We start from the raw sequence: 26,999 nt of genomic DNA, 5'->3' as shown, positions 1-26,999 counted from the left end.
GCACATGCAGCACATGACTCTTTTCCTTTCCCCTTTTCCCTTTTTCCGCTTTCCCCCTCCTTTTCCTTCCTTTTCCCTCTCCATTTGCATTCCATTCCATTGAGGACTCCCCAGCAGTGCTCGGGAGTACTTGTTCTCCTTTCCCCTCCCCTTTCCCTTCCCTTCCCTATCCAATCCCTGTCCCATCCCTCTCCAGTCCCATCCCATTCACTGCTCCGCGCTGCACAACCCGCCGGGACAGGCGGGAGGGGGTAAAGACGGGAGTGACAGCCGCTCAGCGCATGCGCGTCGCGCCCCCACCACGGTGGCAGCGCCGTCGTCAAGGCTCAGAGCCCGCCCCTTGACGACGGGCGCGGAGTAGCCAATGGGGAGCGGCGGAGGGCGGTGATTGACAGGCCCGGGGGCGCGGCGCGGCTCCGCCCCCTCCCGGCGCGGTCTCCTCACGGCGGCGGCTCCATTTTCTGCCGCTCCAGCGCCCGGCTCGCCTCAGCTCCGGCCGGCGGAGACAGTCCCGAGGGACGCTGCCCCCCGTACCCCGCTCTTCCCTTCTTCCCCCCCCAGCGCCGCCATGAATGAGGAATACGACGTGATCGTGCTGGGCACCGGCCTCACGGTGAGGAGGAGCCGCTGCCCGCCCTGGGCCTCGGGCCTGCAGCGGGCGGCCGCCGCCCTGACCCGCCCCGTCCCCCCACCCCACACCCCTCCCGGGTCCTGTCTGTGTGTGCCCCATCGCGCACCCCGGTGCTCATCCTCGGGAGTCTGTGTCCTTTTCCCCATCTATATCATTATCCCCCCCCCCTCATCCCCGCCCCTTCACCTCAGCCCCGGGTCCTGAGACCCCCCCCCCCCCCCACTTTCGGACACCCGAGTCCTTGTTCCCTTCTTAATCCCTCGCTTGATTCATTCCCCCCCGCCCCAGCTCCCGCTCCGACCTTAGGGTGTTTTCTTCACCTGTCACCATCGTAGCCCCCCCAATCCCCTCTGCAGTGCATGGGTTCCTTATCCCTCCCCCCAGGCTATTACCCTGAGGTGCCTGGGTTCTGCTGGTGTCCCCCCTTAACATTTGGGTCCTTTTCCGCATCTCTCATCTAATTATCAGCGCACCCCTCATCACTAATCACGTATTCCCCCTCTCCCCCCGCCTTGAATCCCTTTCATACCTGCCCCCCCCCGCTCACCCACCTGGGTCCTTTCCCCCATCCCTAACGGGGCTGGGTTCTGCTATGATTATAATAGACCCCCTATTATAATACATGTATTATAATATGTTTGGATGAGCACCTCCCCCCCCCCATTTCCCTGGAGGCCCCGGTCCGCGGCGCTGCTGGTGGGAGGCCCCAGGAAATGCAGTTGTTGAGCGGAGGGAGGGCGGGGGACGGCGGACAATAAAACGCCAACAGTGATTTATTGCCCGCTTTTTATCATTCATTTAATGTTTATTATAATGATTTAATCCCCCCCATACCCAGAGGTGCCCGGAGGTCCATCAAGCCGTGCCCTCCCCGCTGCCTAGCCCGGCTTAAGGGTGGAGGCAGACCTGGTTTTTATCCCCCCCCCCCCCCCTCCCTCCCTCTCCGCCCCATCCCCGCTCCGCCTTTGCAGCCTTCGGCTCTCCATCCAGCCCTGACTGCAGCAGGAGGGGGATGGGAGGCGGGCGAGCTTTGCACGCCTGTCAGATATGTCTGATCTCCCCCTTTTTCTACCCATCCCCCCGACCCTCCTTCCCAAAAAACCCTCCCTTCATTTCGGTCATCCCTGAGGAAAGCTGACAGCTGATGATGGCACTCGGGGGTGCGGCGGAGGGAGGGGGGGATGAGCTATGGTGGAGCTTTGTCCTATTGTGGAGGATGCAGCCCGTGCTGCAGGCTGTTGAGGGTGGGAAAATATGGCAGTGCTAATGATCTGGGAGGCTTGCTCGGGGGTTGCTTCTGGTTCCTTCCTTTGGACCGAGCGGATTACTGGAGCCACCTCTAGCTTACGTTGTGTGGGTTTAGTGAGGGCTGGAGGATGGATTGCAGGTTACAAAGCAGAGGCATTGTTTGAAGGAGGGAGGAAGAAAATCCAATATGGTGGAGAGGAGGTTTTCCTCGCTGTTAAATAGCCTTTCCTGCTTTTGTTTCCCCCTTCTTAATGGGAAGAGGTGGCTAGACAAAGAGATATCTTTGGGGTTTGCTGTAAGGGATTTCCCCCACTTCCCCTTGTAATGGTAAATAGAAATACATTTTCTTCCTGCTGTGGCTTTGGTGCTGTGATTGACAGGGCTGTGCCACAGTGGTGAAGGCATCGTGGCTGCTGACACAGGACTCGGGGCCCATCTGCTTTGAGGCAGATCTGGTTTATCACCCCCCTGATTTGAGCATGGGAGTAATGGTACCAAATGCAGGATGTGGCACAAAGGAAATGTGCAGAGTGTGGAAGCGACTCCCCAGCTCCTGCCATAGGGTAGACCCAACTTTCCTGGTTGCTTTCATTCCTTCTCTTCCTTTGAGGTTGCAGGAATGACTTCTGAGACAAAAGCTTCTTCCCTTTGATAGGGAAAGCTGCAGTCTGTCCTAAAACCTGTCTCTGGCTCAGCAAAGCAGGGAAATGGAGTTGTGGGGAGGCTGAAATAATGAGCTGCTGGTGAAGGGGCCTCCAATAGGTCTGAGCTCCATTAAAATGTTAATTTATGCTTTAGAGTGAGCTGTGGTATCAAGTTGGTAAGCACCGTGCTTAATCTCAAACTGACAAATGCCAATGTAAAGTTGACAAAAGGCCTCTTGTGAAATCACTTTTAAGACAAGCTCATGCTAATGATCAGCAGTGGAGTTAAAAGGAATGAATTATGGCTGGATTTGAAGGTGTGCTGACCAAACTCCAGAGCCTGAGAGCTGGCAGAAGGCTTATTCTGCTTCTAATGTACAGGCTTTACCTCTGAAATACCAATTAGAACAGGATCGACTTCATCTTAACGTGAGCAGCTCATGTGGAAAACTGAGTGAATGGAAACCAGAGGCCCTGGTGGAGGCAGGACATTGTCAGTCCTAAAGTGCACGGTGTTGGCTCAGTCACGGTAGCTGGCTTGTAGTTTCAGAGCAGAACCTGGTTCAGGCTGGGCTGCAAGATGTAGTCAGATGAGGTGTCCAACTGGAAGCTCAAAGGTTGCTCCTCCAGCTCTGGTACCAGTGCTGGCACTTGGGTTTCCTGAGGAAAAGGAGCTGGAAAACACGCTGTGTAAACATATCCAGTTGTTTCTTTCCATTTCAAAGAGCCTTGAGCTGTCATGAAACTTATGGTGATGTTTTCACCCACCCTTTCCTTAAAGCTAGCCCTTGCAAATTGGACTGTACTGATGGAATCCCATCTACTCAATGAGTTTGTGTCTCCTCTTCCACCTCAGATAGCAATCTCGATGCCACCTGAGCAAAAGGAGATGAAATGGGGGTCCCATTAGCCAGATATTCCAGTGCTCTGCCTCTCTGCCAGGCTACCTGTTGGGTCATAACCATCTTGTGTCTTGTCCCATGAGTGTTACAGATTGATTTCTCCTAGTAGCCATCACTAGGACTTATACAAAGCCCATAAAATACCTGTAATCCAGACCATTTGGGAGAGGCAGTGAGTGGCTGCTGATCCAGAGGGGTTTTGTCTTTCTCTTTCCAAAGCAGAAGTTCAGTTGTTGGATTAAAGACTAAAAATAAAGCATTGGAGCCTTTGTAAAGAACCACAAATGCATCTGATGCAGTCATGGTTCTGGTTGGGTCTGTGAGGCCACTGCACAAGAGTGCTTAAGTTCCACTTCTGAAGGGAATATTTCAGGTGTTAATCTCTTTTTGAACCAGTGATGAAGAGCTAAGGCAGCTTTAGGACTGGGATTTCCAGCGCTCAATATATTTAAGGTTTTCTTACATATGCAAATTGGAGGCTCCACTGCAGTGCCAGGCTGGTAAAGAGATGTCTTTGCAGGAGGGGGAAAACAGTCCCAGAGCATTTCTTACAGAATCATAGAATCCCAGACTGGTTTGAGTTGGAAGGTCTTAAAGCTCCTCCAGCTCCAACTCTTGCCATGGGCAGGGACCCCTTCCACTGGAGCAGCTGCTCCAAGCCCCTTTGTCCAACCTGGCCTTGAACACTGCCAGGGATGGGGCAGCCACAGCTTCTCTGGGCACCCTGTGCCAGTGCCTCAGCACCCTCACAGGGAAGAGCTTCTGCCTAAGAGCTCAGCTCAGTCTCCCCTAGGGCAGGTTCAAGCCATTCCCGTTGGCCTGTCCGTACAGGCCCTTGTCCAAAGCCCCTCTCCAGCAACCTTGTAGCCACCTTCAGACACTGGAAGCTGCTCTCAGGTCTCCCCTTAAAGATTCTTCTGTTCTCCAGGCTGATCTATCTCAGCTCTCTCAGCCTGGCTCCAGGAGCTCCAGAATCCCAAATTCTTGCTGGTACAACATCCTCAAACTTACATTAGGTATTATCCATGAGTGCTGCATTCTTCCCCATCCCTCTGTGCATTGAGCAGCGTGTGCTGACTCCAGGGCAAGCTTTTTTGAAGCACTGGTGGGTCTGGGTGCTGTAGCATGAGAGCTGATCAGCCTTCCAGCTACCATATCCTGGAGGTGCTGGTTGCAATGGTTTCTCAAAGTTGCTAATGTCTTAATAGCTTTAAGATCCTTGGCTTAGGCTTGCTGTGTGTCCCCTGCATTGCATGTTAGGCAGCATCTTTCTCCAGACCTACAGCACAAACTCATTTTTAATCTAATGTGGTGATACAAGCTGGAAAACACCTCAAGGGCTTATTTTCAGCCTTGTCTCTTCAGTTCACCTTAGTTTACACCTCTTTGGTCTCAAAGTGGTCTGTGCCCTCTGTCAGGCATTAGTTACCTGCTTTGTGTGATGTGGGTTATTTGACATGAATGTTGGGCATAATTAAACTGTCCTCTTTAACCCCAGTAGATGGACACCATGTTCCTGCTGGGTTTTTACTCGTCACAGGCACCAGTGTGCTGAACTAAGCTTCTTACCTGCCAGCTGCCTCCCCACATTAAAGCTGTATCAATCCATCTCAAAGATACAGATTCACTTTCTGTAGGAGCAGCCTAGCCAAACTCTTTGTTTCAAGATAGATTTAATCATACAGGCACAGGCCTCATGGCTTCAAGAGCCTAAATAAAGAACGTCAGAGTGACTGCAGGAACCAAGCAGAGTATCACTGTCCCTTGCATCATCCCCTTGTAGCTGTGGGGATTGCTCAAGTGCAGTGAGTAAATTGCTTTTGCACTTTGTATGGCTAAGCAGAGCTTTAGGTCTTGTTTGCCAGTCTGGCACAGTAGATGTAACCAGCACCAAGCCAGAGGTGGAATAGCCTGGGTGAGGGTAAGGAGCTGGTGTAACTTCTTGCTTGCCACAGCATGGCCTTTCTAAGAAGGTGAGCCAGAACATGTTCTTAAAGATGAAGGGGCTCTGATGAATGTTCTGTGCAGGATCCTCCTCTCAGCACCATTAGAAAGACTGACTCTGGCTCAGGTCCCCCTTGGTCTGTCTGAACCTTTCTGAACTGCCGCCCTACTTGGAGAAAATCCATGGAGATCTACTTGCTTCCCACAATTCTGGAAGGCAATCAGTTTGTTCAAGTGAGGGAAGAGCTGATGGTCTCCAGCAAGCATAGGAACACGAATACCTTGAAGTTACACCTTATTCCCGTTTTCTTCCATGGATTTGCATTGGATGTGCTGTGTCTGATGCACGTTGCTCTCTGGCTCTGTGCTCTCCAGCCATTTGAAGCAGCCGAGCAGTGCTGCAGACGCCATCAGTTGCTGCAGGACTTGCTCTGTCATTCATTCAGCAACACAAAGGGAGAGCTCATCGTAACTTGGACTGGCTGAAGCACTGGATTATAGTAACACAGTGTGACTGGAATTTGCACAGGGATTGTGTTTGGCCCCAGATGGATACCTGGAGCTTTCCTCCCTTTATCTTGGTACCCTCTCTGCTGTCTGCACCTCTTTGCATGGTGCCTATGTTCCTAATACAGTCAGAAAGCCAAAGATTTGAGCTCTGATGCTTCCCCTTTTTTGATCTACAGCTTAAAATGCTTCCAGCCCTTCCCTTGTCACTACAGGCTGTTTGTTTTCCTCGCTTCCTGACCCAAATGACACAATGACATATCAAGAGGTTCCTGTACACAGACTAGTGCACCAGTGGATGGGTCTAACCAGCAGTCAGGCAGTGCAGCCATCAAAAGGGATTGCTGAGCTGGGAGGATAAATCTATTGTGTCTCTCGTGTTTTATGATCATGCCTTTGCCTCATTGGCCATGAAGGGAAACAACAGTGAAGGCCTGGACAGGATTTCAACGCTTCAAGGCTCTGCAGGACCCTGAGTGATACTATGAATATGTTAAATGAGACTTCGATAAAATAGTGTCATAATTCCTTCACCTCAGCACCCATATTGGTGGTTAATGTGTATGAAATATGATTGAAAAGGTACTTAAGATATCTTATATCTTCTGCTGGCAGTTTGGGTGGGCAGCCTGTTGAAGGGATACTCTCTCACTGGGAAGTGATGGGTGTGCTATGCTGAAAGATAGAGCAAGAAATACTTTGAAGTCTCCTTAAACAGAGAAAGGAAATCAGCTGACATCTGGACCGAAGAATGTAGTTTCTGCAGCTTATGCTGTAAGTTCATTCCCCCATTTGATACTCACTTTGTTTTCAAGACCTGGTTGGCTTCCTCATGGCTCAGCTCCAGCATGGACACTTTCAGTCTTGTAGCACCATGTGGCAGAGGCTTCGGAAGATGTTCCACGGGGGATAAAAGATCAGGGTAGGGTAAAAGAGAGTCAAAACAGATCAGGTAGAGCTCTGAATTTGGCTTAACCAGGGAAATCACTCTGGCCAGTGGTGATGCACTTAGTGTATCAGCCCCACGTTGCATGTGGTAAATCATTAACGTATTCACTGGCACCTTAAAAACCACCTGCACTTTGGCTTGTGCAGTTCCTCAGTGTTGCGGGGCTCATGGTGCTTGAGTACTGTCTTAACCCAGGGTTTGGTGCAGCTGTGTCTTGCTTCTGCCTGTCTAAAACCAGAGGGGAGGGGCCTTGTAGGCAGTTCCAAGCACAAACACAGGCTGGATGGAGGAGCCCTGAGGAGAAGGACTTGGGGGTGTTGGTTGATGAGAAGCTCCCCATGACTCAGCTTCAGTGAGTGCTTGAGCCCAGAACCCCCCATGTGCTGGGCTGCACCCTCAGAGCGTGAGCAGCAGCTCAGGGAGGGGATCCTGCCCCTCTGCTGTGCTCTGGGGAGACCCCCCCTGCAGCCCTGATCCAGCTCTGGGGCAGCAGCACAAGAGGGACGTGGAACTGTTGGAGCGAGTGCAGAGGAGGCCATGGAGATGCTGCGAGGGCTGGAGCAGCTCTGCTCTGGAGCCAGGCTGAGAGAGCTGGGCTGGGGCAGCCTGGACAAGAGAAGGCTCCTGAAGGGGAGACCCCAGAGCAGCTCCAGTGCCTAAAGGGGCTGCAGGAAAGCTGGAGAGGGGCTTGGGACAAGGGCCTGTAGGGACAGGCCAAGGGGAATGGCTTGAACCTGCCAGAACAGGGGAGACTGAGCTGAGCTCTTAGGCAGAAGCTGTTCCCTGTGAGGGTGCTGAGGTGCTGGCACAGGGTGCCCAGAGAAGCTGTGGCTGCCCCATCCCTGGCAGTGTTCAAGGCCAGGTTGGACACAGGGGCTTGGAGCAGCTGCTCCAGTGGAAGGGGTCCCTGCCTGTGGCAGGGGTTGGAACTGGAGGAGCTTTAAGCTCCCTTCCAACACAAACCAGGCTGTGATTCTATGATACGAAAGCTCTCAGGTCTGTGGAGTATGGTATGGGCTGGAATGGGCAGATGATGGATGATGGAGAGACTTTGTGGGAAGCTCTGTGGTTACCTGCTCATAATCCACATGATGACCATGAAGCCTTGTGGGCACCATGTTTGAGATCACCCACGACTTCAGGGATAAACTTGAACCATCCCATTCTTCCTGTACACTAGCCATACAGTTCAGGCTTTGCTCTTTGATGTCTTGGCTGAATTATGGTGACATCCTCGTGGGTCACGGGCTGGCCACCATCTTGCTCTCCCAGCACAGAAGATTTGCCTGTTACCATTGGAAGTTCAACACCAGTGAACCCTCACACCAGTGATCCAACAGACCATCCATGCACCTACCACGCTAAGACTCTTCAGAACTAACTAACCCCTCCTGAAAGCTGCCTTTAACCATGGGTTACTCCTTGGCTGGTGAAGTTGAAGATGATTATAGAAAATATCTGTAGATGGAGGAATTCCTAGAGTTGGGATTTGTAAGTCATGTGAACACGTGGTGGGAGACCCCTTGTGTTCTAGCTGTGGTTTCACTGAGTGCACTCACCCATCCCCATGTTGTAATGTAGTTTGAAATACAGCTCATACATGTTGCAAGGGGGAAGTGACACACAAGGAGAGTCCTAAGCACTCCACAAGGCAAAATACATGTGGAGTAAACATGAAGGATCTCACAGAGATGCACATCTCTGCCAGGAGGATGAGTGTGCTGGTTCTCATGGATGAATGAATGGCTCCTCTACTTGTGGGCAAGCAGACTTTCAGTGGTGGCATCTCTCGGCTTTGGATGCTGGGTTTTAGACCTGAATGAATGGTAACACAAGATATGGCTGGGACATACAAGTCAGATAATGTTGATGGGCAATGAGAGCTCAGTTGCCCATGTAATTCTGCTGTTGGATAGAGTTGAGGTACAGGAAGATCATTAAAACCTCCTCGATAAGCAGTGCCAAGCACACAAGTAGTCAAGTATTTGTTAAGCTCTTTGGCTTGGGAATGCCAGAGCTGGTGACCGGGTTAGTTGTGAAGTTGTGCTTTAATGTGGATTTAGCCATGCAGGTCCTGAACTGGTTTTGCAAGCTACAAGGTGCATCCCTCTGTGGTTAGTCTCAGCCTCGGTCTTGCATTTAGACTCTGGTCTGCTGCTCAGAGTAATCTCTGTATTATTCATCTCAGTGGGTACCTAATGAGGACAGCAAAGTGTCTGCTGAGATGATAAAGCTTCCAAATGGCTTCATTTAGTCTTGATACTACCTCTACCCTCTAATAGTAGCTGTTGATTCTTTTGCATGTCCTAGTGTGGCAAATACCAACAATTGAGGTTTTGAGGAGATTTACTGTAGTCCAGGTAACATTTCATGCTCCTGCTGTCACCCGTAAATGAAGGTGCTGCCTCTCTATGACATTCTTAAACTGTAGCTGGGGGTTTAGGAGTGCAGATACTCCTATGCACTCCCAAATACATGAGTTTCCTAGAAATTTCCTCAGGGGAGTCCTAATAGGGGTTGGTTGTGTATTGCAGCAATTACATGGTTGGTTGTTCCCAGAGCAGGCAGCAAACCTCATAAAGGGGTTAATCTGTCTCAGACAACTCTTTCAGCACCTCTTAATTCTGCAGTGAGGCAACTGCTGTGTTTGTTTTCCAAGGGCTGTGCAGGGACCTTCAAATCCAGACATGCAGCAGGTTGTCTGAACAAGCATCCTTAGGAAATGGGGAACGAGGCTCCAACACAACTAACACATCCCTTTCATTCTTTCCTCTCTCCTTAGGAATGCATCCTCTCTGGAATCATGTCAGTGAATGGAAAGAAAGTCCTTCACATGGATCGGAACTCCTACTATGGAGGCGAAAGCGCATCCATTACACCCCTGGAGGATGTAAGTACTGAGGCTGACCCCCCTATTGTGTCTTCCCCAGAGGCACACAAAGGGGCCTTTATGTCCAGCTATCCTAGGGGTGGATGCAAAGCCATTACTCTTAAGGGTTTCCTTTGAGTTGGAATGTTTTATGACACTTACACACTGGTTTCTCCCTCACTCTGTTTAAACTTGGTAGACAGCACTTGTTTTCTGGCATTCCCAGATTCAAGCACTTGAGTGATCCTTCAGTTATAATGCCTGACAGCTACATGTTAAACCTCTTTGATGTTTAAACTCTCCAGGTGAATTGATCCTGCCACCAAATGTCGGACTGAGAAACTCTCTGTGCTCCTTGTGCTGTGATATTCCAGTCTGCCCTTGCTCTGTGAGCACTTCCAGCTGGATATGCACCACCTTGTTTGGTTATTGCTTGCACCCTGTGATCCTGTACCCCTAAAACTGGTGCTGTGGCTGTCAGATGTCAGGAGACCCCCGCTCTCCTTCCTGCTTCATGGGTTAAATATATTGGGAATATGATATAAATGGACGGAGGAGCCTGCCCTCTCCTGAAACAGGCATTTTGATTAGATTACCTTAATGTTCAACAGTCTTTTGGTTCAGCAGGTTATAAATTCCCAAGCTTTAATCCTTGGAGGAAGAAAGACTGGATAAGCAGAATAATGCTGCCCATTTCTTACTGCAGCAGTTCACTGGGTGCGCATTGTGTGTGTTGCATCAAAAAGCAAATTGGAGCTCAAATGCTGGCCAAAAACTTGCTGTGAAGAGCTTATGTTCAGCTGAGAAGACATGGGGGTGGAAAGTGTGTGCATGTGTGGGAGCAATTCCACCCATAGACATTTCCTCTGCTGTAATAATGTTTGTATTCTCTCCAAAGCTCTACAAAAGGTTTAATCTGCCAGGAACTCCACCAGAATCTATGGGGCGAGGAAGAGACTGGAACGTGGACCTCATTCCTAAATTCCTAATGGCTAATGGTAAGTGATACTGAGCTCCCAAATCTGCTTCCCAGGCTTAGCCTGTCTGAGTGTTCAGTGCTGCAGTCACAGAAACAACCCTTCAACTATCTCTTCATGAACTTGTTGGAGCATTCATCATGTGGAAAGCTCACTTGAGCTCATCTGCGTGCCTGGAAGCACCAATGCTTCTGCTCTGTGATTCCTTTTGGCTGTTAATCTTCCAATTGGGAAGACTGCTCCAGCTTGGAGTGTGCAGCAATCTGGAAGGTTTGAATGTTTCCCAGTGTTCCCTCCTAACATGTTTGCATTTCTAGCCAGTTAATGCCATGAATATCATTGTTCTTCCATGGCTTAGGAAAAAATGGTTGATTCCATGGTGAATATTACTCCCTTTGTTCCCATTTTATGGCTTGCAGACCCTGTCATCCCTTACTGATGCTACAAATCCTCATTCTGTGATCTGTGTCTTCCACTACTGGGACAGGTCTTCTAGACCAAATCCACTGCAGGTTATCAATGCCAGCAAGTTCAGGGGCAACTCCCTTTGCCATATTCCAGCCACTTGCTGCTGGAATCCCTTGTCCCTGATGGACAAGGAGATGGATGTATTGTGTAGTGCCGATCATGTTGGAAAACTTAGTCAAGGTTTGGTTACTCTCAGCTTATTTTGAGTTTGCACAGGCATTGCGGTGCATTTAATTTAAATGAGACCTTATGAAGAAGCTGTTCCCTGTGAGGGTGCTGAGGCGCTGGCACAGGCTGCCCAGAGAAGCTGTGGCTGCCCCATCCCTGGCAGTGTTCAAGGGCAGGTTGGACACAGGGGCTTGGAACAGCTGCTCCAGTGGAAAGTGTCCCTGCCCATGGCAGGGGTTGGAACTGGAGGAACTTCAAGGTCCTTTCCTACCCAAACCAATTTGTAAGAGACAGTTTCCCTCTGGGGATGTGGGCATGGGTGCTGGGGCCTGTGTTGCCTCTTGCTGTGTGCAAGCCAGGGGCTAATTGGTGGTCAGTTGGCTGGACATGTTATGCTAGATCTGGATAGTGAGGACAAGGAGCTGCTGTGGTCCAGAATACACAACCTTGTTTGTTGTGTTGAGTGTGAATAAACTCCAAAGAGCAGCAGTGTACTGCAGCAGATTAATGTGCTGCAGAGGGTGGCTTTTACTTCAAGGACAGATGGAAACCACAGGAGTGACAAGGAAGCTGTTAATTGTAAGAAAACCTTAAAGCTGCCACAGAATGCACTAGTATCTACCACAACATGTATGTTACACAAAGGTGTAAGAGCTGTGTGGGTTGAATTTGGTGCTGGCATTGAAGGGTTTGTTGTGTTGGAAGAACTGTCTGCCTTATGGGAAGCCCTGTCCTCTTGGCTTCTGGCTCTAGACCAGCAGGTTGACATGTGCCAAACTTCCTTTCCAGGTCAGTTGGTAAAGATGCTGCTCTACACAGAAGTTACTCGCTACTTGGACTTCAAGGTGATTGAGGGGAGCTTCGTCTACAAGGGAGGCAAGATCTACAAAGTCCCTTCCACTGAGGCAGAAGCCTTGGCATCCAGTGAGTAGATGCACCTTACTCTGCTTCCTCCTGAAGCTACTGTCTCTTAAACAAAGGCAAGACAGGTCCCTGCCACCCACAGCTCAGCAGTCTGTGCTCATGTATGAAAGAGCTTGATGCTCCTCACGTGGTGCTGTGTGTAGACTCCATGTGAGTAACAAGCTGTGCTTAGCTTAGGATTCTCCTGCATCTCATTTAACTTCAACCACCACCTGTGATGTGAGTTTTGGGCTTTCAAAGGAAAATGCGAGTTTTGAGTTTTAGAGCTTTCCAATGGAGCTGGTCAAGCTGCCTGTTGTACCACTCCTTCAGTGGGAATTCGGCAGTGTTTTACTTCCTCAAGAGGTTGCATCTGGGGCTTATGCTCCCAGCTCTGCCTAAATATTTAATGTTGGGTCCTTGATGGATGGAATTGGGTGTGTGAGAGATGTTTGTCCATGGCCACATTAGAGTGACTTAATTCTGAAACAAGGCACTGAGCTCAAATCTGGTTTCTTACCTGCTTAAATTTTAATCCTCAGACAAAACTACTGATCACAGTAGTGCAGCAAAGTGCCAAAGAAACATGCTGAGAACATTGGGGCTGTTGAGCCTGGAGAAGAGAAGCTTTGTGGAGACCTCAGAGCAGCTTCCAGTGTCTGAAGGGGGCTACAAGGTTGCTGGAGAGGGACTCTTCATCAGGGACTGTAGTGACAGGACAAGGGGTGATGGGATCAGACTGAAACAGGGGAAGTTCAGATTGGAGATAAGGCAGAAGCTGTTCCCTGTGAGGCTGCTGAGGCGCTGGCACAGGGTGCCCAGAGAAGCTGTGGCTGCCCCATCCCTGGCAGTGTTCAAGGCCAGGTTGGACACAGGGGCTTGGAGCAGCTGCTCCAGTGGAAGGTGTCCCTGCCTGTGGCAGGGGTTGGAGCTGGAGGAGCTTTAAGCTCACTTCCAACACAAACCAGTCTGGGATTCTATGAAGTACATCAGGAGCTGGCAGAGGGCAGTCCATTAGCTTCAGATACAGGATGTATTCAGCAACCTCTGGAGAGTCTCATGATAAAGTGACTGCCGCACGTAAGGCTCCCTGGATGTGGCTTGTCTGTACATTGGATCCTTCCTCATAGCAGATACTTCTGTTTGTTGTGAAATAAGAGGTTATTCCTTCACTTTGCCCATGTTGCTGTCTCCTAAAGGGATTCTGAGACTTACACTGGCACAAGTAGGAGGGGCCTTTGGTATTGTCTCTGCCATCATATTTTGGCAAGCCCAGTCCTGCTTCTCCAATTGGTTAGAAAACTAATGGTGCCTCGTCCAATCTCATGTTTGAAGTTTTGGCCCTCTCAGCACTTGCTAGTTCCTTGGCCAGGCTTCAGGAGAGCTTTGATCACCACACTTTGCTGATGCTAAGTCTGGTAGATACCAAACATGGGTCTCTCCTCAATAAAGGCCATGTGTAAACTGCTCTCCAGGCTTTCCACCAGCAGGAAGTAATATAGAAGCCCAGACTTTAGCCATGCCTTTAACCACTTCCTTAAGTCCAATACACCAGGACAGCTGGTTGTAAGGACTTCACATAGCAGGTGTTGGGGTCTCCTGCTAAACAGAGCACCCTGCTTAGACCTCAGGGCCAAGCTGCATATTCCCAAGTGCTGCTTGAAGCACTCAGGACTCCTCACTGCTTCTGATACCTGCGGTGATGGAAAAGCTGTTAGTAGCTAGGTGAGTTCTCACAGAATTCCTTGTTTTTAGGCCTGATGGGCTTGTTTGAGAAGCGCCGGTTCAGGAAGTTCCTCGTTTATGTGGCCAGCTTTGATGAGAACGATCCCCGAACCTTTGAGGGCGTCGATCCCAAGAAGACCACAATGCGTGATGTGTACAAGAAGTTTGACCTGGGGCAGGATGTCATAGACTTCACAGGCCATGCCCTTGCACTCTACAGGACTGACGAGTAAGTGTGGGCTTCATAAGGGCCTGTAGGGACAGGCCAAGGTGAATGGCTTGAACCTGCCCGAGGGGAGACTGAGCTGAGCTCTTAGGCAGAAGCTGTTCCCTGTGAGGGTGCTGAGGCACTGGCACAGGGTGCCCAGAGAAGCTGTGGCTGCCCCATCCCTGGCAGTGTTCAAGGCCAGGTTGGACACAGGGGCTTGGAGCAGCTGCTCCAGTGGAAGGGGTCCCTGCCTGTGGCAGGGGTTGGAGCTGGAGGAGCTTTAAGCTCCCTTCTAACACAAGCCATTCTATGGTTCAGTTGTTTCCCCAAATCAGGTGTGTGCTGGGCTTTGGGAGTCAGGGGTAGTGTGTCTGTCCCTAGGTGCTGCATTGATCTTAACATACGGGCTCCTCTGCTAATGGGATGGTTAAACTTTGTGAGTTCCTGGGGTTACTGAAGCTGCTCCTTTATGAATAAACCCCCTTGTGACACTGAGTGCTTCTGAAAGGGAACTGCCAGGAAAATACTGGAGCAGCTGGAGAGTGGGGAAGGAAACTGCATGGGAAGTGGATGTTTTGCTCTCGGAGTGTATCCTGATGCAAGTCTTGGTTTGTGAAATGTTGTGAATCACATAACTGCTCTCTCCAGCTATCTAGATCAACCATGCCAAGAAACAATCAACAGGATTAAGCTCTACAGCGAGTCCCTGGCTAGATACGGCAAAAGCCCCTACCTTTATCCCCTGTATGGCCTTGGAGAGCTGCCTCAGGGATTTGCAAGGTGAGAACTTGGGTTTGAATCCCAGCATTTCCTCAAACTGGAATGTATGGAGTTGGTGCTAAGCTTCCAGAGCATGCTGTGACATAAAAATACTGTGGTCATTTGTGGTTCTCTGTCTTAACAAGTGATTCCTCCATGTGAGATGATTGCTTCTTTCTGGGCTTATTTATACTGTGATCCCTGTTAGTTGTGGTAGTTCTGGGGCAGCAGCACAAGAGGGACGTGGAGCTGTTGGAGCGAGCGCAGAGGAGGCCATGGAGATGCTGCGAGGGCTGGAGCAGCTCTGCTCTGGAGCCAGGCTGAGAGAGCTGGGCTGGGGCAGCCTGGACAAGAGAAGGCTCCTGAAGGGGAGACCTGAGAGCAGCTCCAGTGCCTAAAGGGGCTGCAGGAAAGCTGGAGAGGGGCTTGGGACAAGGGCCTGTAGGGACAGGCCAAGGGGAATGGCTTGAACCTGCCCAAGAGAGGGGAGATTGAGCTGAGCTCTTAGGCAGAAGCTGTTCCCTGTGAGGGTGCTGAGGCGCTGGCACAGGGTGCCCAGAGAAGCTGTGGCATTCTGTGATTCTGTGTTTGCCCAGCGCTGCTGTTTGCAGCATCTTGTCTGTCCAAGAAGTCAGATTTGCTGACGTGGTGTAGGCTGCAGCTCTTATGCTATAGGACCATCTGGGTTGTACCACACAGCGTCCTTCTAGTTGGATGTAATTGCAGCTGATGCCTGCAGAAAGAGGAGCACACAACATCTGCTGTGTAGATGTTTAGGCATCATCTTTTGAAGAGGTTTAGGTCTAATGTGGGGTTTATCCAAGTGGAATAGAAATAAGGGGCTGAAGGGCTGTTACAATCCAATCACACCCCTGTGGGACATGCTGACAAGGGTTTTCTCTTGCAGGCTAAGCGCTATTTATGGAGGCACCTACATGCTGAACAAGCCCATTGAAGAGATTGTGATAGAGAATGGCAAAGTGGTTGGGGTGAAGTCTGAAGGGGAGGTATGGAACATTCCACTTCTTTCCTTACTCCCCACCCCACATCTTCCTTCAGAACTGAGGCTGTTGGTCACTGAATCAGTGCAGTAGAAAACCCATTATCAGAGCTCCAGGACCACGTTTCCCTGGCTGGTGCTGGTTTTCCCTGTGCCAACTCCCTTAAGATATGCTGGTATTTTCATGGTGAGGACAGTACAGTATTCTTGCTCTAGGAATTGGAATGAAGTGTCCATGGCCTGGCAAAGGTTGTCTTCTGAATAAATCAGTCCGCAAAGGAGCTGTTGCTTGTGTCTAAAGTGGATCTGGAACTAGCTCTGCCCTTGACATTAAGTATTAGTTGGCACATAGTCTCTCTGCTGCTTCTTGACCTGGCAATGTAAAACTAGTGCTTGGGAGCTATAAATGTGCTCCCAATTAGAGTGGGAAACTTTGCAGGAGTTTAGCATTGGCTGGTAGGGTAACATGTCCCTTTTGGGTAAGGGATGACGTGTCCTGGGTAGCTGTGGAGGTGATAATCCACTCTATAGAGTGATGTGGCCAAGTGCAGGTGGCCTGGAGGCTTCCGGTAGGTCAAATATTAAAGCTGTTACTGTAAAAGTGGATTCTAATGTGAACTGGTTAATTCCTACCTGTTGGGTTCAGCCTTGACAACAGCAGGTTATGGTTCTGGACTGGATGAACTGGACTTCTTAGGTTGTCCAGAGAAGCTGTGGCTGCCCCATCCCTGGCAGTGTTCAAGGCCAGGTTGGACACAGGGGCTTGGAGCAGCTGCTCCAGTGAAAGGGGTCCCTGCCTGTGGCAGGGGTTGGAACTGGAGGAGCTTTAAGGTCCCTTCCAACCCAACTCATTATGTGACTCTGTAGTGATTAGAACTTAACGGTGCACTGCCTGTTGAGGGTAAGATGTGATTGATCACATTAAGTGTAATGAGCTAAGATTTGGATTGCCCGAGTTGAAGCATGCTGATGGCAATGAAATAAGAACCTGATGCAGGATCAGCCACCTCAAATCTCTCTCTGTATTCCCCAAATCCACCAGTTCCTCACCTCTGTATGCACTCCTCTATGTGGTGGTGGCTCAAGGTCCATGTGTCCCTGCAGGTTGCTCGCTGCAAACAGCTCATCTGTGACCCCAGCTATGTCTCGGACCGCGTCACGAAGGTGGGCCAAGTGATCCGGGTAATCTGCATCCTGAGCCACCCCATCAAGAACACGAACGATGCCAACTCGTGCCAGATCATCATTCCACAGAACCAGGTCAACCGGAAATCAGGTGTGTGGGGAGCAGGGAACACTGGGGCATGTGCATGTCTGGTCCTGCTTGGGTTGAGCCAGAGTGGGTGTTAGATCTCCTTGCACCAAACACGTGCTCTGGTGGTCTGGTGAGGTGTGAATCCAATGGGAAAGCACTTTTACTACTGCTCCCATGGCAACATGTCCATGTCCAGAAATCCTGTAGGTCCCAGTGAGGCTACACCATACTTTAGTTTAGCTGTGAGAAGCTGGGGAGCATTTACCACTACTTTGGGCACTGTGGCTGCCCCATCCCTGGTGCAGTGTTCAAGGCCAGGTTGGACACGGGCTTGGAACAACCTAATCTAGTGGATTACCGAGGTTGGACCTGGGTAATCTTAAGATCCTTTCCAACACAAACCACTCTGTGATTCTGTGGTTGGAAAATTGTTTGAGGAACCCACAGAAGGAAGTGCCCCAACCCCAGGAGAAGTCGGTGAGGAGCACAGGGGTGTCCTGGGAGGGGGGTGAGGAGGGGAAATGCTTCCTCACACTTGTACAGGAGGTGTCTGGCTGCTGGGGGCGATCCTGGTGGCGTTGAGGAGCTGGGAAGCTGGAGTTCTGGAGATGTAAGGGCTGCTTGTACCCAGGCCACAGCACATAGGACTGCATGGCAAGGAGACATGGAGGTTCAAAGTGTTGGGGGAGCAGGAAGAGAAGTGTGAGTGCAAGCTGCAGGAGGCTTTTGGTATGTGGCAGGGGGGTTGGAGCCCTGACCTGAGCTGTTGGCTTCCCTTGCACGTCCCAACCTGTCCCTGTGGTGGGTTCCCCAGATATCTACGTCTGCATGATCTCATCTGCACACAACGTGGCGGCGCAGGGGAAGTACATTGCCATTGCCAGCACCACTGTGGAAACCGCGGACCCAGAGAAGGAAATCAAGCCGGCCTTGGACCTCTTGGAGCCCATTGAGCAGAAGTAAGGCCCTGAGCAGCCTCTCCTTTCTCACCCTTTTGCTTAAGGCATGAAGGTGGAAGGGACCTGAAGGCCATTTGGCTGGGAGGAGGTGTTTGAATTCCTTCTGCACCTCAAATAGTTACACACTGGGTGTAGCCATGCCCTTGAATTGATGCAGCCTTGCACCCATGCTGATGCTCTACAACCATTCTGAAGCTCGCTCTTCTCCTTCCAGGTTTGTCAGCATCAGTGACCTGTTTGCACCGACTGACTTGGGAACTGAAAGCCAGGTGAGTGCTGGTTGGACAGAGGCCTTGGGCAACATGGTCTAGTGTGAGTCATCCCTGCCAGTGGCAGAGGATTGGAACTGGGTAAGATCCTTTCCAACCCAGACCATTCTGTGATTCTATGAACTCTATGAGGTGGGGAGGTTGGAGACTCCACACTAAACTGCTGCTTCCCTTCCCAGATCTTCATCTCTCGCACCTACGACGCCACCACTCACTTTGAGACGACGTGCGACGACATCAAAGATATTTATAAGAGGATGATGGGATCAGAGTTTGATTTTGAAGAGATGAAACGCAAGAAGAACGACATCTACGGGGAGGAGGAGCAGCAGTAATGAGGATCCCTGCAGGAGGAGAAGTTCAAACCGGCTCATCTGAATATATAAAGAACTTAATGAACACTGTATGAAACTCAATATTGTAAGGCCTGCTTTTGTAATCCCATCTCTGAGAGATTGAAGAGTACTGCACTGGTAATGATGTTCCCCTTTTTTGGATGTGTTAATTATTTCATTCTAGTAGGGCTGCTGTCCAGAATCTGGCAAATTACTCACTGATTTAATGACTAACCTGGGTAAGCAAAGGCAAACTGAACCTTGGGTTTGGTGGGTTTCTCTTTGCAGACGTAGACGTTGGTGCAGATTGGAGATAACTCATTGACAGCTGTGTCTTACCATGTCTTTTTAATCATTCGTAGCCATCCTTCACAACTATGTGCTTCTGGTGAGCTAGTAGATGTGACAAGTGTCACTCAAACCTGATTATCAAGGAAAATAGAAACTGAGCACTCCATCATTGTGGACAGCATCCCTAAACAAGTCTTTCTCCCATCGATCTAACTCTGTGGCAAGTTGTATTATGGACAAAGCCCACATCTATTGTAGCAGCAAATGTTGGCTTAGTTCTGGGCACAGAACTTAACCCTCCACTTTAAGCTTCTAAAACTGTTTACATCGGTTGGGACACAGCTGTGCCTAAGGCTCCTTTGTGTTTTAATCTTAATAAAAATGAGAGAACAAATGACAGAGCAGGCAAGATGTGGGAGTATTTTCTGTAGCCTGGGGGCTTCTGGGCTGGACCAAACGGCGCTGCGGTATTGGTATGACAGAGCCTCTGCTCCTCGTGGCTCCTGAAGGCTCCAAATGATTTCTGTACTGCCAAGTAAAGCCAAATTCTGGAAACCAGTCCTGGCCTCTGGTCTGATTCACTTGCACGAGCAGCACCTCCTTTCTGAGATCCCTTTGGATCTCTCTGCCTGCCAGTTGAAAGGGGAGTAGTGTGTGGAGTGGTTCCTACTGGAAACCAGGCTCAGGCTTCCTCGGTTAGGCTGCTCCAGAGGCTGCTTCTGCAGCACAAGGCCTGTTGCTGAGTCAAACTCAGTTGATTCAACTCTGCCTCCTCCCTACAGGCCCCTCTAGTGCCAGCATCCAGAATGGCACTTGCTTGAATCAGTCATGACAATTCCTGCTCTTATGGATCCTCTACAGGGCATCAAGATCTCTCTGACTGAGAATACTCCCCGTTGGAGTGAACCTTAGTGCGCCCCTTGCTGGGATCTTGACCCAATCCTGCTGTTGGGCAGATGGGGTACAAGGAGCTGGGCTCCTTCATCCACAGCCATGCCAAGTGCCAGGAATAATGAAGAGATTCCTTGGCAGGACCTTCTTCTGCTCTCAATGCCTGTGCTGAGGCAGGCAGGGTCACTGGGGATGGGTTCATCCTTTCCTGCAGCCAGAGCTGCACTGTTCTTGGAACTGAAGAAGAAGGAACTGGGTCTCCACCACATCTCCTGCACGAAGCTGTGCTAAACCTGACTGTGGCTGCCCTTTCCCTCCCACCCAGGGGCTCAGGGGCTTTCAGCACTTCCCTTTCCTCGTCCCAGTTCCAGGAACCACCTTTCCCTATGAAGCCACTGGAAGCCCCATGGTGCCGGCACTGCCAGAGTGACGTGTGTTGTGGTGGCTGGGGAAGTTCTTCCTCACCTTGTGCTTCCTCTTCAGCGCTGAATGGCAACACACTTGAGTCTTTCCAAAGGCAAGACATGGACACTGAGCTCTTTCCCCTAAACGCTTCCATGAACACTCTTTGCTGTATCCCAGTTATTCTGCTGCCTCTTGGTCCCCATCTCCAGGGAAGGACAGTGCTGATCATGCAATCCCAAGTCCCCAGGAACACACCACTCCTTGGCTCCAACAGTCTTCCTCACTCTTTCCTTCCTGTCTTGGCTTCAAAGCTGAGGGGTAACACAGACCAAAACCAATTCCTGCTCCATGTGTGAGCTGGGAATGCTCTCTGTGAGTATTCCCACTGTGAGCCAGGGCCTCCTCCCTGCTGATGGGAGAGACTGGGAGCTGAGGAGCCCCTCTCCAGGGAACAGCAGTGGCTGAGATGTCAGGTTTAGGTTTTGTTACTCCACCTTTACACATAAGCTCATCCTGTACATGATGTTCTTGAACACTTTTATTAGAAACAAGAGGACGCCCCTGTCCTCTGCCCCCCGAGGCTGGGAATCATACAAAAGTCTTCAATGTGACATCTGCATGGGGTGGGTGTGAGCTACCATAAATAAGAGGTTTGTTCCCACATCCTGGTGTCTGGCTATTTTAGAAGACTTCCATGGTCTGGAAATGGTACCAAGAGACAACAGGGAGTTGAACTGTAGTGTAGAGCAGATACCTGCACCCCCACCCCACTTCCTAACATGTGTTAACAGCAACAACCGTGTGGAAATGTAAATACAACTGAGGACTTTTGAGTATCTCCTGACCTTCAAGTAAACAGCTTTTTGTTTCATTTACTCCTCTTTCTTCCCATCAGCTGCACAAATCACTTGAGAACACTGCAATAACTTAACTCTGGATAATGGTAAAGTGACCTCTGGCCTACAGGCAACATGATGAACACGGAGTAAACCCCTGGCAGGATTTGCATCAGCCACCTTTAAATAATTCCTATATACAGAACTGGAGCCAAACCCTCCTACCACCTCTCTGCACACAGCTCCTGTGGACAGCACCTGGAACCTGCTGGGATGGTGGTGTCCTGCAGAGTACCAGGATGCTCAAACTGGCTTTCCTTCATCACCTACAACAGAGAACATGGGAAAGGTTATTCCTCTGCTCCTCTCCTTGCTCCAGGTAGTGACAACCTCTTGCAGGGCCTCCCCATGGTGAGTGCCTGTGTGCTTCCCACTGCTGAGCACAGGTCCTTCCCAACTGTGTGGCTTTGGGAATGGCCCTGAGTGTCAGCGGAGCCAGCACCCTGGATCCCAGCTTCCTGCTTGTCATCCCAGGAGCTGCTCCAGGCACTCTGGGGGAGTTCTGGGCCCCTCACTACAAGAGACCTTGAAGGGCTGGAGTGGGGCCAGAGAAGGGCAATGGAGCTGGTGCAGGGCCTGGAGCACAAGAGAGATGGGGAACGGCTGAGGGACCTGGGGGGTTCAGATGGAGAAGAGAAGGCTCAGGGGGGACCTGATGGCTCCCTACAAGTGCCTGCCAGGAGGATGGAGCCAGGAGGGGCTGGGCTCTGCTCCCAAGGAACAAGGGATGGGACAAGAGGAAACGGCCTCAAGCTGCACCAGGGCAGCTTTAGATGGAGCTGAGGAACAATTCCTGCCCCACAGGGTGCTCAGGCATTGGAACAGGCTGCCCAGGGCAGGGCTACAGGCACCGTCCCTGCAAGTGTTCACACAGCGTGGAGACGAGGCCTCAGTGCCATGGGTTAGGGGTGGCCTTGGCAGGGCTGGGAATGGTTGGGCTGGATGAGCTTAAAGGGCTTTTCCAACCCGGTTTATTCTATGGGGTTGATCCCAAGTCCTCTCCTTACCAATAGCTTCTTCTAAATGGAGCAGCCACTTTCTGCACCTTCCCAAGGAAAGTGTTGACATCAGCCACGAGGATTCCTTTGCTTTCAAGGACCTCCCTGCTGACATCAGGTGTTTCTGCAAAGGAAGGAACAACTCTGTAATTCAAACAAGCAACAATTCAAACTGTTCCCTGTGAGGGTGCTGAGGCGCTGGCACAGGGTGCCCAGAGAAGCTGTGGCTGCCCCATCCCTGGCAGTGTTCAAGGCCAGGTTGGACACAGGGGCTTGGAGCAGCTGCTCTAGTGGAAGGTGTCCCTGCCTGTGGCAGGGGTTGGAACTGGAGGAGCTTTAAGGTCCCTTCCAACCCAAACCTCTGGGATGCTATGAATTTAGCAGATCTTCACACCAAATCTGTTCCTTTTGCCTTTTACTGCACTGACTTGCAATGAATCAGCTCCCACCCGAGACAAGGGGGGCACAAAACCACAAAATGGAATATATAAACCTTTAGAACCAGTTTTAAGCAATGTTAAGTTTCATGGCTTTGTAACAGTAGCAGTGGAAAATTACTGAGGTGCATGATACAGAGAAAAACAACAGAGTACAGCTAGAGAACATCCTGAGAGTTCTTGTCCAAGACAAACCATTGTAGTTGATGTTGTTTTAGGCCCTATGACCTTAGTGCAAAATGAGTGTAAGAAAAACAGTCTAGAAGAACAGGACACAGGGATAAGGAGTATCTGGGAATGGCAGGTGTCCAGGATGGGCTGCAGTTAAACTAACTGATAAGTAGGAGGACAGGAGGACTATTATGTCTCTGGTGCTAAGGAACCAGTTAAGCTGGTATGAGCATCTACTGTGTGTGCTTCAAAGGCTGCCAGGAGTGATGAAGATCGTTGGAAGAAGTAAACGACCCTCAGAGACCAACACCACATATCTGCACACATGTGGGGAACTTCCTGGGAAATGATGTAATCCATACATAGCCTCATGAATATGTATGTATGCCCAGGGACTATACGAGCATGGCTTGTGTAGCAATGCAGTGATACACATTAGGTGTCTCCTGCCATCCCAAGAAAGAATTCCTGCTTGTCAGCTTGAAAACTCCATTGGTAAGTTTGTTCCTGGAGTTTTCCCCAAAACACGACCCCCACCTCAGTCACTGATTCCAGCAGAAATAGGAGGCCAATGGGTGAGCTTTGTCCCTCCTTCATCCCTTCCCAGACCAACATAACCCTAATGGCTCCAGCCCCCAGAGCTCTCCTTACCTGTGAGGTACACAGCGAACCTGGCGCTGATGTGCTGAACCTGCAGGTTCAACAAGCACCTGATGTGCTCAGAGCTGGGGGGTGACACCGAATCACACGTGTGGTAGTGCAGCACCTCCATGAGATCGGCTCCTTGGCACGTTCTGAGGATCGAATACTTCTTGTGGGCATTGGGGTCCATCCTGCTGGGAGAGGGGACAATGAGCAGGAATGACCAGACCTCCCTTTACACTACATGTGGTCCTTCAGCATCATGGGTGCTTTTAAACTTGCTGCCCTGCACCAATGAAGATAGCAGGAGCAGCATCACTGTATGGATCATGTGTGTGGCAGGGAGACAAGTTGATGCCAACCCCAAGGTGATGCCAGAGAGGGGCTCTTCATCAGGGACTGCAGTGATAGGACAAGGGGTGATGGGTTCAAACTGAAACAGGGGAAGTTCAGGTTGGAGATAAGGGAGGAACAAGCAACTGCCTGTGTGTGGCTGAATTGGGGTTAACCACAACACAGGGCTCATGATCCCACCACAATGGAGTCAAGTGATGCTATGTGAGAGCCAGTGATGCAGTACAAGGAGAACACTGGCTCCATAGCACATCTAGTGATGAGGTCGGGTCCTCATCTCAGCCTGCAGTGAAATACCTGAGTTCTGTGCCACTGCTCACGGGCTGAAACCCACATTGCTCCGTGCTGTAACCATAAAGGCTGAGGAGGGAGAGGATCTGAGAGTTCTCTTTGTTGGTTGTAGCATCTTCTGCTCACAGAACAGAGCAGTTTCCTCTTTGTTTGCAGGTTGTTACTAGAAAGCCATCCCCTCTGCCTAACAAAGGGACTTGCCTGATAAAAACCTCCCTTTCTGAGTTCAAACCTGGTAAAAGCAGGACATTTCAATGGATACTAGTTGCTGTCTTACTTCTCCTTTTCAAACTGCATTATTTAAATACACATTGGTGCTAGTACCCTAAAATAAGGAGTAAACAGCAACTGAAGTTCTGCTTTTCCCATCTGGGTTTGCTGTTACTCACTCCTCACAACACCCATTCTTCACTACATTCCAATCAGAGCTCCTCATCACTCCCCCAAATCCCACATGTGATGGGATAGAAGAAGGGGCAGCAAAGAGACACTGGGGCACAGAGAGGGACCCTGAGCTCCTGGAGGGTGTGTGCAGGAGCTGGAGGGATGGGAGCTGTTTGCAGGGCTCCTCACATGACATCTGTGCCTCTCCTCAAGCCCTCTGCAGGCCATAATGCTCACAGAGGGTGTCTCTGCCAAAGGGAGAGGGAACTGCCTTATGGAGACCCAGCAGGGTGCAAGAAGCTGCTGCCAGAGCCCTGCCTTATCCTGGATCACGTGTAAGACAGCTCTTCAGGCCATCTGAGGCTCTCCAGGCCCCATGTCCTGCTGCTTCATCTCATACAGGTACATCCAACACAACCTATCACACTCCCTAGCACTCCAGGGTGACCTCCAGCAATTCCAGACTTGAGGCATGAGATCTCTCACTGATAAGTCCTTCAAATTCATCTTGTAAGAGGCCAAAACCCACTCAGTGGCACCAAACTCACCCTGTGCCCCTGCTCCGAGTGCACTGAAGGGGACACCAAGGTGAGTACATCCTTACTGTGGTGACAGGGACAGAGAGATGAGGGAGCTGCCACCACTGAGCCATTACCTGGTGTCTTCTCTGAGCTTCTTGCTCTCCTTGTAGTGAAGGAGCCACTTCCACCTCCCGCTTCTGTTGAGCTTCTCCAGCACGTTCACCACCTCCTTCAGTTGCCCTGAGGAGACAGCAGGAGCCAGGGGGTAATTGAGGGTGGAAGGAGGTCCCTGGCCATGCCCTGCTCAAAGCTGGACCACCTGAGGCTGTTCTAGGTGAGGTCCGAAGGTCTCCAAGGATGGAGCCTCAAAACCTGGGCTGTGACACTGGGATCCTGGTGCTGGAACACACTTGCTGTGAATTCCTTCCCCCCTAATACCTAAAGGGATCAGTGCAACTTGTCTCTGTCACCTCTTGTCCTAGCCCTCTGCATCTCCAGGAGGAATGTGGCTCTGCTGTCTCTTACCACTTCCCATTAGGGAGCTGAAGATAGCAACAAGGTCTTCCCTTTATCCTCCCTTTTCCAGATGGTCCTTGTACAACCTGCTCCAGCCCCTGACCATCCTGGTGGCTGCTGCTGTACTTAGATGTTCTGGGGGGCCCTGACCTGGACCCATTATCCAGATAGGGTCTACAAGTGTCAAAGAGAGGGAAGTAACTCATCCCACTTAAAGCAGGAGCAGAGGACACCCATGGGGAGTGTCTGGAGGTGTCAGCAGACAAGGCCAGGAGCTGACACTGTGTTTGCCTCCAAGCAAGAGGCCACAAGACTTACCCAGTGTCACCGTTTCCAACAAGCCATCATCTGACACCACGAAGCCACCAGAATGGAACAGCTCCTGGTACGTGTGACCTGGTACATCTTCAGGGCTGTCCACTCCAGCAAACACCACGTTGGGATGGTGCTTCAGCTGCAGCAAGCACGGGACCTGCAGAAGGAAGAGATGCTTTTGAACATGAAGCTGCATTTCAATTGCATTTGTGCTTCTCTTAAGTCACACTTGCTCCAAGGAGGCCATCCTGTCCTCTGCCTGTAGCACCCCAACACCCCGTCTCCATAACCCAACCATAAGGCATTGATAGTGATGGATAATGGTGGTGAGACACTGGAACAGGCTGCCCAAGGAAGTGATGGATGTGCCATCCCTGGCAGTGTTCAAGGCCAGGTTGGACACAGGGGCTTGGAGCAGCTGCTCCAGTGGAAGGTGTCCCTGCCTGTGGCAGGGGTTGGAGCTGGAGGAGCTTTAAGGTCCCTTCCAGCCCAAACCATTCCATGGTTCCATGATTCCATGGAGAGAACAGAGCACTTGCAGAGTTTGACAGATCTGCAGAGACTCTATAGAGTGTGAAATGAAACTAAACCCCTTCCAAATGGGTCCTGACAGTAGAACCCAGTGTGGGTATGATCAGAACAGGTCAGACTGAGTTCTTACGCTGTGGATGTGAGAGGAGACATCCTCATTCCTGATGACCACGAGCAGCCGATCAGTGTCCGGATACTTTGCTTGGCAGAATCTCAGAGGTTCGGTCTCCATGTGTCCTAGCTCCCTCAGCAAGGTCTGAAACAGGAACCACATGAGCTCTGTGTGGAGAACTCCTCCACAACAGCAGTGCTGAGCTCCCAGCACACATGGGCCTGGGGACATGACGAGCAGAGCAGCACAGGGACCCCAAGCAGGCACCCTGCAGTGGCCATTGGTCACAGGCACCATGTGCTCCAGGCCAGGGCTCCAGGCAGAGGTGAAGGAAGCACACATTGACCTTTGTCAGCAAAGAACCTGCTAAAGGAACACCTCGAGCATCATCAGGCCTCTGTGCTGCTGCAGAGCAGCAAATCCCCCCATGCAGTCACCATCACCAACCCTTTAATGGGAGCTGGAGCAAAAGCCACATCACAGGGGTTGAGTTTGGGCTGTTCCTGCATGAATCCAGCTCTGAT

At 50.8% G+C, this 26,999-nt stretch overlaps 2 protein-coding genes across 5 annotated transcripts in view; one reads left to right on the top strand and one right to left on the bottom strand.

The window, feature by feature from the left end:
• Positions 1–424: 424 nt before the first annotated feature.
• GDI2 (GDP dissociation inhibitor 2) lies at positions 425–19,569 on the top strand. The gene is made up of 11 exons (XM_034062861.1): positions 425–613; positions 9,608–9,715; positions 10,593–10,692; positions 12,097–12,231; positions 13,966–14,164; positions 14,792–14,923; positions 15,810–15,909; positions 17,007–17,178; positions 17,972–18,116; positions 18,331–18,385; positions 18,565–19,569. The coding sequence occupies exons 1-11, from the start codon at positions 569–571 to the stop codon at positions 18,718–18,720; spliced, it is 1,347 nt and encodes a 448-aa protein (XP_033918752.1). The 5' UTR covers positions 425–568; the 3' UTR covers positions 18,721–19,569.
• A 1,258-nt stretch (positions 19,570–20,827) lies between these two features.
• TASOR2 (transcription activation suppressor family member 2) overlaps positions 20,828–26,999 on the bottom strand; it is a 41,781-nt gene continuing 35,609 nt past the window's right edge. For 2 of the 4 annotated variants that reach the window (XM_034063018.1, XM_034063021.1), the window contains 6 exons: positions 26,494–26,619; positions 25,836–25,989; positions 25,136–25,241; positions 23,461–23,645; positions 22,211–22,325; positions 20,828–21,469 (listed from right to left, as the gene is read on the bottom strand). In XM_034063018.1, coding sequence (XP_033918909.1) covers positions 21,466–21,469; positions 22,211–22,325; positions 23,461–23,645; positions 25,136–25,241; positions 25,836–25,989; positions 26,494–26,619 — 690 coding nt within the window. In that variant the 3' untranslated portion in view covers positions 20,828–21,465. Of the gene's footprint in view, positions 21,470–22,206; positions 22,326–23,460; positions 23,646–25,135; positions 25,242–25,835; positions 25,990–26,493; positions 26,620–26,999 lie in introns of those variants that run through there. The other 2 variants (XM_034063019.1, XM_034063020.1) reach the window with 2 other exon arrangements.

The sequence above is a fragment of the Melopsittacus undulatus genome, chromosome 5 (genome assembly GCF_012275295.1).
Source record: "Melopsittacus undulatus isolate bMelUnd1 chromosome 5, bMelUnd1.mat.Z, whole genome shotgun sequence".
Classification (NCBI taxonomy): Eukaryota; Metazoa; Chordata; class Aves; order Psittaciformes; family Psittaculidae; genus Melopsittacus; species Melopsittacus undulatus.
Note: the sequence above shows the minus strand (reverse complement) of the source record. Positions and strands in the feature narration are given on the sequence as shown.

Coding starts and splice junctions, on each gene's coding strand:
- GDI2 (XM_034062861.1), top strand. CDS start 569: ATGAATGAGGAATACGACGTGATCGTGCTGGGCACCGGCCTCACG. Junction 12,232..13,965: donor GGCAGAAGCCTTGGCATCCA/GTGAGTAGATGC, acceptor CCTTGTTTTTAG/GCCTGATGGGCTTGTTTGAG. Junction 14,165..14,791: donor GCACTCTACAGGACTGACGA/GTAAGTGTGGGC, acceptor TGCTCTCTCCAG/CTATCTAGATCAACCATGCC.